Consider the following 10146-nt stretch of genomic DNA (forward strand, 5'->3'; position numbering starts at 1 on the left):
GAAAGAAACAGGGAGGAAGAAGGGAGAGATCTAATGAGAGGACGGAGGTGGGAACGAGGACATCGTACTCTTGTCTGGACGAAAGAGTGTCAACAGGTTACCAGGTCTCGCAGCACTTCGGAGACTCCAAAATTTTGGACGGGCTCCGGGTCGGGCTCCGGGTCGGGCTCGGTGCGGCCGTTTCTCCGCCAGGTCCTGCGTCGGGCCAATCGCGCTGGCAGCGTTTACTTCAGGGGAACACAACAATCGGGAAGAGAAAGAAACGCAGGGCATGGACAAATCGCAATTTATAAGCCAGATGTTCACTACTGCTAAGGTGGTCTTTCATTAGAACTCGCGGTTCGGCTGTCTCGGATCCGTGAGGCTTCTCTCCACCTGGTCTATGCCTCGCATAGCCTGTAGACGAAAATCGAGATCCCGCAACCTCCGTGCTATATGTAGATTAAAGAAGAAACAGGAAGGAAAACATGGAAGCAGAAATAAACACCATAAGCTAACCAATGGAGACAAAGAAACAGAGGGGAAAACAGCTCGGAAAGAACTGCCTTCTCGGACATGGCCCATAGCTATGACCACGGCCGATGGGTTTCCAAGCGAAGACGAACAATTATAGTACCGTCGTTGCCAGGCTTTAAAACTACAAGTCCCGTCTCACAGATTGGAGGGTAGCTTTGTCGAATACAGTCGTGTCGCCCGCTCTAACATGCATCGTTAGACAGTCTCAGATTTCCCATGTGCATTCCCAGCTGATACAATATCGTGAAAGTGGTCGTCGGCGGTCATCTTTCAGTCGTCTATCATTGGCAGAAGCGAAGCCGGTATGGTCTCGCGAGAGACTCCACTTTACCAGTCCTGGCTATCGCTCCCCAGCTTCGGGTGGTGCTCTATTGGGGCTTCTTGGGCGTAGCACCATATCCGCCAACATAACGCTTCACATCCGTGGCGTCATAGGCCTGGCGCACAACACCCTTGAATGTCTCCCATCCCTGGCGGACCGCTGGGGGAGTGCTCTGGTGCGAAACAGAGGTGTCGATCCGCGCGGTCGTGTGGGAAACAGCGTTCTGGACGAAAGAGCTCTGGGAGTATCTAGCGCGGAAGAAGGCCAGGTACACCAGCAGCAGGACCCAGCTTCCCTTGGAGAAAGTCAGGGCAGACAGGACCAGGCGGAACAAAAGCGAGAGCTCTAGCGAAGCGACGAGAGCCATGCTGGCATCGTAGTACCTCTTGATAAATCTCCCGATGCTCTCAGCAAGGGGCGACTGCTTGGTAGCCTGCTTGGGAGAAGTTGGTGAGGAGGGAGTACCGCCTGCGGCACCCTGCGGCGGCTGCAAAGTGGGGATCAGGTAGGTCCTGGTGTAGGTCGCGACGTGGAAGACGGAGTACACGCTGAAGGGCAGGAGAGCCAGCGGGATCTGGCGGGAGTAGAGCCAGACAAGGGCCATCGCTGATACTGCATGAGCCGGGTGTGTTTTGTTTTGGAGTGTGGAGGGTCCAGCAGAACCACTTACCGAGATACTGGACGTTCTCATCGCCAGCAAGCTTCAGGGCGATATTGATGGGACTTCCTTGAAGGCGCCCGCGCGCGAAGTACTGCTTGTATACCACGATGCCATAGGTCGCAGCGGCCGCAACGAACGCGACGCGATACGAAAGCTGGGCCCACCGGGAGTAGTAGTTGAAGGTTATGTAGGACAGGATATAGCGGACGACGGAGAGAAGCAGGGTCAAGTGTCTGCAACCGGTCAGTAAGTGCTACATTCCATGGAATCCCAATTTCTTCCGAAAAGATGAAGATGTTGGAGGATCAAGGTCGATCATCGGCACGCATTGACCGGCAGTGGGAGCTTGGGACTCGGCAGCCGAAAAGAACAGGTACATACCCAACGAACCACGCGAATCTGTTGTTACACTGTCAGCAAGACAGAATAGAACCAAGCCATTGTATCAGGGCGCACATACTGCAGGGTCTGGGCCAGGGCCTTGAGCCTCTCGGGCAAAGGCAAGCTCGCCGGAGGTGGAGGAGGCATGGTGTCGCAGAGAAGCGTCTCGAGGGACGAGGACGGGGAGATGGAAGAAACACCAGCAGCACCAGACACTGACAGGGGCGCAGGTCAGCGTGAACCGGACGAGAGTGCGCGCAGGTCCCGAGCAAGCAAGAGGAGAGCGAAGAGTTGACAGTCTCAGAGAAGCTAGAAGTTTTGGCGCAGCTCGTGTGCGGAAGTTGGAAGGTGGTCTGTTCTGTACGCGTCGGCCGCCTGATTCGCCCAAGGCTCGGCCCTGTCCGAGCTGAGCCGCGGTGACGTCTCTCTCGTCAACACCTCCGCTCACGACCGGTGGATGAGGATATCTGGTCGAGTTCTAACGACTTGCACGTCTCTCTTCTTCTTGACCCATGGATGGACCGGCCGGTTACGTTTCAGGCATACGATCTCTTGCCGTATCCGCTTCCCGATCCCCGCTTGATATATCAGACCGGATGCTCAGGATCCGATGCAGCTATCAGGACTTACAGACAGCCTCACCATTTGACAGAAATGTCTGCTTCGAGATCTCTATCCTACTTACAGTCCCTATGATTCCATAGATCGTGAACTAGAGTTGGCACTTTCAGTCAGATCTCAATGCACTCCTGTCATTTGCCACCGAGCAGTTGCGGATCACCAGAAAAGTTCCGCATATGACTTGATTCTTTCCTCCGTTATTGGAAGCAAACACCTATCTGGTCACTAACCGCAAGACAGCAGGGGGCCCATGTCTTTTCAGCTAAACCATATCCAGGTTGCTCACTGTTTGCAGTCCAAGTGACAATATCTTAGCAAGCAACGATCAATCCAACCAGAACCATGTGGTTCTCAAGCTTCCATCTCCAGACCTAGGAGAAAATCCAACCCGGCACAACCCAATCCTGCTGAAACACTGCTGGGTTCAAGAATCCTCCATATCTGTGTCCGACGTGTCCTCCGTGTATGGAAATTCATCGGGAAATGCCAATTCATCCGACGATTCCTCCAACACTTCCTCAGGCTCTGGCGAGCAGCGCACGGCCATCTTATCGGTGGAATACTTGATATTCCGCGTGCTGAGAGCAATCCCCCTCGGGGCCCGTCCCCTAAACCCCGTCCTGGGCGGCTCCAGGTCATCCATCATCAGCCCGTCCCACAAGAACATCCATCCAGCCCTGTCGCAGTTCCCACATTTCTCATTAGTCGCGCACGCCGTCATAGGGGCTTCATTCTGGAGGCGGTCGGCGTCCATTCTCCACGCCCGTTTCTCGCGCTGCCATTCTTTGATGGCATCCTCGCTGGCGGAGAAGTTCTTCTTCTGTTCTGGTCGTGAGTAGTAGCATGCGATCTTCGGTTGCTCTTCCTCGGAGTCGACGTTGCCTGGACCCTCGTTCTGCCCTTGCTGGGTACGTGCAGAAGAACGACGCCTAGCACGACGAGAACGCCTCAAGCGTGCCGGGTCATAGCGGCAGTATTCGTGAAATGTAGCAGGGCGAAGGCAAAACTTGATGTGGCCACACTTCTTGTACAGAACACGATCCGCCAATATACCCGGACCGTCTAACCTGACGATTCTGTCGTGCTCGCAGGGGGGACACACGCCCGGCATCACGATCTCAGAGAGCGTCCATCTCTCCTCGTCGCAGCAGCGTCCTGGAACCCTCCCAGGCTCCCGTCTGAAGATCTCGGGGTCTGGGAAGGGGATACCGTTTGGCGCGTCGCACCACTGCAGGGAGTACTTGAAGCCAGTGTTGATGGTGCAGCCGCAGCCGAGGTATCTCTCGTGACTCGGCAGATTGCACATGGTGGTGGGTTCGAGTTCGATTTCGGGATGCAGACGAGGTGGGGAAGATGCTGCAAACAAGGCAAGAAAATGTCGAGTATCAGGTGTAGTGTAGTACCCGGATCGGAAGGTAAGCTAGTTGATAAAGAGGATGACGATGGGGAGAATGAGAATGAAAGAAATCATCCACAGTGATGGCACGACTCATCTTGAGACCTACTTACATGGCTCCTCCTCCATCGCGTCGTCGTCCGGTTGCTGCGGGTGAATATAGCAGAACCTTCTGTTGTGCTCATTTCTCCCAGAGTGACTTTCTCCTCTGGCATTGAAAGGACGCGTGAAGTAATTAAGTAGACAATTGGCTCCGGCAGTCTGAACAATGCCCTTAAAAAGACATCTCTTGGTACGGCTGTAGCCTATTACTTATCAGATATTTTTCATTCGATATCACAATTGATGTCGAGAGAATGAAGGGAACATGGTGTACAGAATGTACTCTTCTCGGATAGATCACGGGATGATTTTAGTTCCAAGGTACACCTTTATCACTACTTTAGCACTTGGGTTGTTCCCTTGCAACTTTAGACAGGCAGCACAGCGGGCATTTCCGTGGTAACCCACAGCTTGCTGTGGTTAGGTCTAGTGCAGGTGCTTCACTTGTCATTCACATCAACCTCCCACAGTGAATGTGTTCACATGATTCCTTTGTCAAGAGATACCTGGTCATCATCCATCGTCTAAGACTCATAACCTCACAAATACTCCACATCTCTCTGATTTGATCTTCCTCTTCTTCAAATCTTGATATGGCCTACTCGTCCCTGACCTCGCTCTCCACCCTTCAGCACTTTGTCTTGTTCTTTGAACTCTCTCTCTCTCACACAACGTGATCTTCTATCACCCTCCTTCAAGATGAATTTGGACGTCCCTGGAGACTCTGACCGCCCCCGATCTTCCTCGTCAAATCTCACATTAGCTTCCGATGTGACTACGTTTGTCCGTCCCCAGCTCGCGAGCTACGAGCCAAAAAACTCGGGAGACAGCACCATCCCGGTGCTTCAAGCGTTCATGGACTATCTGCCGCCAGGTGGGAAGAAGAATCTCGTTGCAGACATTGCAGAGCGCAAGAATGACGACGAGCTATTCCAACTGTCGCTTTCTCTTGTAGAGGGCTTGCTGTACCGTCTAAAAGCGCACGGGAAGACACCATCCATCACGCCGTCTCCTCACACCGGTTACAAGGAGTCTGTCGAGAAGATGGCCTCGCAGATCACTGAATCAGCGAGTCGCAACTCGCAAAAGTGGTTGAAGAAGGCTTGCCTGTCCCGGGACGGGAACAGGTGTGTGATCTCAGGCAGCTTTGACTACGACACGGCTGTGAAACTCGGTGAAAACCATGACGATGAAATCGAGACGGAACTCGCGCACATCATACCTTTTTCGGTCGCCAGCTACGGAACGAAAGAGGAGCATCACACCACATCTGAGATTTGGGCGAACCTGGTCCGTTACTTCCCTTCTCTGGAGACAAGGATCGGTCTCACAGCCGAGTCCATAAACGACACACGCAACGCCATGACGATGGACAGCATCCTCCATAAGCAATTCGGCAACTTTCGGCTGGCACTTGAACCGACGAGCCAGGAAAACGTCTATCACATTCAGCTCTACAGGCTCCCATCCGGTGTGAAGAAACATCTTCCTTCAAACGACATGGTTACGTTCCGTAGCCACGACCCGAGATATGAATTGCCCAGCGCTGTTCTCCTTGGGATACATGCAACAGTGGCAAGAATCCTGCATGTCACCGGCAAGGGTGAAGAAGCTGAGCGGATCCTCAGAGAAAAGGAAGACATCGGTGTGCTCGCCTCAGATGGAAGCACAAACGTGTCGACACTGCTGTCTCTTACCAACCTGTCATCCCGGACCGCCACTGAACAAAAGCCAACCAACACCGCACCCCACCAGCCGGTGGATGATAAGAGGGAGAATATCCGCTGACGCCTGGTCGAGTGGGTATCTACCAGTGCAGGGATACGAGGTTCCGATGTACAATAGAAATAATAGCAAAGCCCACACACAAAATGCACGAAGAGATAACATGTCCTTGGCAGACCCTAACTCTTTGCTCCTGACTTTTGAGCAATGAAGACTACAGCATACGATTTATGAACTCAATCTCGTTGAGTAAGTAACGCCTTTCAAATTCAAAATCGCCTGAGAAAAAAAAAGGCAGATGGGAATAAAAACACAAAATATACAATTCACAAAAGAAACAATAGACAAAAAGAAAAGGACACCAGATCCGATAAATTCCAAGGAAATAAGATCTTACCTCAAGTACTTCCTCTTTTTTACCTCATGTCCCAAATCTGAGTCTGACTCTGACTCCCAAGTCCAACAGTCCGAGGTAGAGCTTACTTTGGGTGCTGTACGTACCTGGAGGCGGACCCCGATCTATTTACCTATTCAGGTCCAGATCAATAAATATGTCGCCGGCACCGCCACTGTATCTTAAATACAAATCTAGGTTTACAGTAAAAGTATGATTCAGACACAGGATATCAGCGAATGGAGCCTGATATCTCTATATGGTTTGATAATAATACCACGATAGGGATTCCGTGCCAGAATAGATACTACCCGCACTTTAGGTCTGGACCACAGACCGACGATGCACGGACTATTGACGTGCCCGATAATAAAATCTAGAACGAAATAGCCCAAATCGGTTCGACACATCAGCTCGGCAAGGCAAAGTTGGTTACTACATGTCTACCTTGCATATTTTCTACCATAAGTTGCAAAACGAATATTCTCCACATACGATTTATGAACTCAACCTCGTCATTAATTCGACCACAACCTAGGTACATATCTACCCGAAGAGCAGCAACAGGTAGACCTGAGACAAGGCGAGCGCAGCAGGATTGAGCTCAGACGACGAAAAGCGACACAGAGACAAAGAAAATCGCCAGAAAGATGGTTGGGTGGAGTGGGTTCAATAAAAAGTGTAGGGGCAAAAAAGACACAACGGGAAGAAAGGCGGAACAGAGGTATAACATAGGCAAAAAGTACATGACAAGAAGAAAAAAAAGGCGGACGTGGGGCAATCGAAGGTTGAACAGTCTGCAGTCCTGCACCCGTGTATACCATGTCTTGTAATCACATCCACCCACCGGACAAGCATGCAGAACAGCTCTGATAGCCCAGCTCATCTCCTAGTTGACCCCCATGGATATTAATTCTGCTAAGATACTCTTTTTTCTTCGGCTCGCCCGATAAAATAAAGTCATTACCGGAAAGAGATACGGGAAAGGAGAGATGAAAGAGCGTGGGTAACAGGAAACAGGAAACATAAGGGAAAAGAGATATAAAAGAGCGCTCGATCGATCGACAGACGCGAAGAATGAGACGTAAAACCGCCTGCAAGTTCATCCCATGGTAATCCATACCATTGGTGATCCGTGTCATCTGTACCCGGAGTGGAATCGTTCGGGTTCAGGTCTCTCGGGCTTAACGAAGAGAGAAACCCTTTCTCTTTCCCTTCTCTTCGAGGGGTCTTCCACTCTCCAGGCGGGCCTTCTTCTCCTCCAGCTCTGCACGTTGCCGCTCGAGTTGCTCCTTCATCTCGCGGTGTCGGGCGTACAGCTCGTCCTCGCTCTGCTTCAGCTTGCTTTCCTTCTCCTTGACCTTCTGTTCGAAGACCATCTTCATCTCTGCCTCCATCTTGGCGAGCTTCTGCTCGTGCAGAGTACGTTCCTCCTCCTGCTTGACCGCCGGGTTGACCTCCTTGAAGACGCTCGGGTCCTGGGCGACACCCATCTGGGTAAGCTTGTCGGAACGGTAGTTCTCGTAGAGGGTGTTGTTGGTGTGCTCCTTGAGCTCCTCCATGTGAGTGCGGATGAGCATCTGGCGGAGCTTAACGAAATCGCAGTGCTCTTCGTTGTCGACCTCGATGATACCCCACGGGTAACGACGACCGCGGACCTTGCGACCATCTGGGCTGGTGACTTCGGTGTTCGCTCCAACGACGGCAAAAGGCACCCGGGACATAATCTCTTGGTTCTCAGCAATCGTTTCTTCGTCATCGAGTTCGTAACGAGGGCCCTCAAAGATCTGGATGTTGTGGTGGTGGATATCGGCGAGGATCTGTAGACTCGTTCAGCATATGAAACACAATCGTCCGGGAAGCTGGTCTCATCATACTCTCTGCTTGAAGAGGGCGACTTCCTCATCCGTCAGGGTATCCGCCTTAGCAATCACAGGGATCAGGTTGACCTTGGTGTGCAATCGGCGCATGACCTCGATGTCAAGAGGCTTCAGAGAGTGGCCGGTGGGCTGGATGAAGTAGACACAAGCGTGGACACGGTTGTCAACGATGTTCATACGGTTGACCTTGTTCTCTGCCTCGAGGTAGGCATCGAAGCGCTGTTCGATGTTCTCGACGATTGGGCGCCAGGAGTCGTCGTTGTTCACAAAGTCTCCAAATCCGGGAGTGTCCACAACGGTCAGGCGGAGGCGAACACCGTTCTCCTCAATGTCCGCGCTAATCGACTGGATGGACACGGTCTTTGGGATGATATCATGGCTGGGGCCCTTACGCTCCTTGGGGGGGTAGAGGGACGTGTTGAAAAGGGTGTTGACCAGGGTCGACTTTCCCAATCCAGACTCACCTGCAACAGGGTCAATTGGAGATATTCTTTTTTTTTTTGTTTCTCGAAGGACCGGTCTTTCACTCACCAACAACCATCACGTTGAAGTTGAATCCTTTGCGGACACTCTTGCGGTGCCACTGGTTGGGCAGGTTGGCGAAACCAACGTAACCCGTCAACTTTCTGCGCACGACATTTCTCATGTCCGTGGCAGCCTGGGCGACCGCCTTGGGGTCCTTGGAGCTGACCGTCTGGGCGTTTCCAGACCCCATGGGGTTGCTGCGTTCGACATGGGGGGATGTTGGCTTGCTGCTTGTGCTGGGCGCAGGCGAAGCGCGGGCAGCAGGTGCCGTTGCGGAACCGTTCGCGGGAGTAGCTGGATCAACAAAAGGGGAGTCAGCATGCGGTTCAGAATCTCGTCCGTCACTGTCTGGCGATCTAGATTCCAGAGTGGGTGTGTACGACGAAGGGCTATCGAGTCTCGGGACCCTGGGTCGAGAGGCCGGACGACCATGGTTCCCACAGTCTGGACTAGAAGCGACCTCTACAATTCGATACTTCGGACGTCCCATCTTTTTTTTCCCAACCACGACAGAATGATGCGGAAGAAACTCGGGCGAATCGAACACAGACGGCTTCCCAATCACGAGGGGCAGGAGAGATGATGGTGGTGGACAATTGAGTAGGCAATGGCTGGAGGCTTACCCATCTTCAAACGAGGTAGAGCTTAGGAGGGAATTAGGTAACGAGCGTGGGAGGAAAGTGAAGTCGTGGAGAGAACGTAGTGAACTTCCCCTGATCGAGTCGCACCTGCTGCGTTAGCTATGGCTTTGTGGGACGCAGGCTCGAGACACTCCTGAAGGATTGCTGTAGCCACCGATGACAGCCTGACCGAGATGGAGGTGTCGAAATCCAACTGTTTTGAAACGGAGTGGTGAAGTACGTACCTTGCGGTCTTTTCGTCCTGAGAAGGGGTGAGAGTCAGTCGGTCAGGGTAAACGAGCGACTGGACCTCACGGGGGAGGGGAGGAGAGGGGGGGACAATCTCAAGCACCGCGTTGGACGAGTGCCAGAGAACGCGACGACGGTGAAGTCGAGGTCGAGAAGAAGGGAAACAGGGGGAAGAGGGATGGTGAAAGGTGAGGACGCTGGGCCTGCGGAGTGGGTGGAGGTCGGGAGGAAAGAGATGGTGCTTGGAGCCAGACTCAACTCTGGGCAGCCTGTCACGGGCAGAAAGGGGGCTCTTCGCGTGCGCTGGGGGAGCGATGCGAGACTGCGAGCGCGGAGAGCTAACTCCTTAGAAAGGCCCACCAGCTTCTCTCGGTGCGGCTTCTGGCTTCTGCCTCCTTCTGCGCCTGCTGCTACCAATTTTCCGACCTCACAAAGAAGCTGCTGCGGTGGAATGCAGCCAGACGCGCTCGGGCATGCGTGTCTGCTGCAGGTTATCCCTGTATGGACACCTGAAAGACCCATCTACAGTCTATCTCCCTTCTCTGTCTCCTCCGTTCCCGCCGTACGCTATTGTCCTCTGTCCTCTGGCCGCTGTTAGCAGCTATCCTACGCAGCCCTGATGGACTCTCTACTCAGCATCTCAGGGGAAAGCCAGGGGTAAGCCGCTCCAAACTTCAACAGCAATTTGGGTCTGGCCGCTCCCCGCCAATCAGACCGCGGGCCTAAGCAGCATCGGGCCATGGCTCGACCTCCT

At 53.0% G+C, this 10146-nt stretch overlaps 7 protein-coding genes across 7 annotated transcripts; 2 read left to right on the forward strand and 5 right to left on the reverse strand.

Moving 5' to 3' along the window:
* Nucleotides 1-382: 382 nt before the first annotated feature.
* VTN00DRAFT_2066 (uncharacterized protein) lies at nt 383-613 on the forward strand (the record flags this gene model as incomplete). Its single annotated transcript, XM_069428243.1, has 1 exon — nt 383-613. One exon carries the CDS (start codon nt 383-385, stop codon nt 611-613), a length of 231 nt encoding a protein of 76 aa, XP_069292768.1.
* Nucleotides 614-884: 271 nt separating this feature from the next.
* On the reverse strand, nt 885-2027 carry VTN00DRAFT_2067 (uncharacterized protein; the record flags this gene model as incomplete). The annotated part of the gene is made up of 4 exons (XM_069428244.1): nt 885-1444; nt 1509-1732; nt 1881-1898; nt 1960-2027. 4 exons carry the CDS (start codon nt 2025-2027, stop codon nt 885-887), a joined length of 870 nt encoding a protein of 289 aa, XP_069292769.1.
* Nucleotides 2028-2925: 898 nt separating this feature from the next.
* On the reverse strand, nt 2926-3807 carry VTN00DRAFT_2068 (uncharacterized protein; the record flags this gene model as incomplete). Its single annotated transcript, XM_069428245.1, has 1 exon — nt 2926-3807. The coding sequence occupies one exon, from the start codon at nt 3805-3807 to the stop codon at nt 2926-2928; it is 882 nt and encodes a 293-aa protein (XP_069292770.1).
* Nucleotides 3808-4698: 891 nt separating this feature from the next.
* VTN00DRAFT_2069 (uncharacterized protein) lies at nt 4699-5787 on the forward strand (the record flags this gene model as incomplete). The annotated part of the gene is made up of 1 exon (XM_069428246.1): nt 4699-5787. The coding sequence occupies one exon, from the start codon at nt 4699-4701 to the stop codon at nt 5785-5787; it is 1089 nt and encodes a 362-aa protein (XP_069292771.1).
* Nucleotides 5788-6722: 935 nt separating this feature from the next.
* On the reverse strand, nt 6723-7260 carry VTN00DRAFT_2070 (uncharacterized protein; the record flags this gene model as incomplete). The annotated part of the gene is made up of 2 exons (XM_069428248.1): nt 6723-6915; nt 6962-7260. The coding sequence occupies 2 exons, from the start codon at nt 7258-7260 to the stop codon at nt 6723-6725; spliced, it is 492 nt and encodes a 163-aa protein (XP_069292772.1).
* A 42-nt stretch (nt 7261-7302) lies between these two features.
* On the reverse strand, nt 7303-9013 carry VTN00DRAFT_2071 (uncharacterized protein; the record flags this gene model as incomplete). Its single annotated transcript, XM_069428249.1, has 3 exons — nt 7303-7938; nt 7996-8462; nt 8530-9013. The coding sequence occupies 3 exons, from the start codon at nt 9011-9013 to the stop codon at nt 7303-7305; spliced, it is 1587 nt and encodes a 528-aa protein (XP_069292773.1).
* Nucleotides 9014-9168: 155 nt separating this feature from the next.
* VTN00DRAFT_2072 (uncharacterized protein) lies at nt 9169-9914 on the reverse strand (the record flags this gene model as incomplete). Its single annotated transcript, XM_069428250.1, has 3 exons — nt 9169-9236; nt 9389-9405; nt 9496-9914. 3 exons carry the CDS (start codon nt 9912-9914, stop codon nt 9169-9171), a joined length of 504 nt encoding a protein of 167 aa, XP_069292774.1.
* Between the last annotated feature and the right edge of the window lie 232 nt (nt 9915-10146).

Source organism: Thermoascus crustaceus, assembly GCF_041956765.1.
Source record: "Thermoascus crustaceus strain CBS 181.67 unplaced genomic scaffold VTN00scaffold_1, whole genome shotgun sequence".
Taxonomy (NCBI): Eukaryota; Fungi; Ascomycota; class Eurotiomycetes; order Eurotiales; family Thermoascaceae; genus Thermoascus; species Thermoascus crustaceus.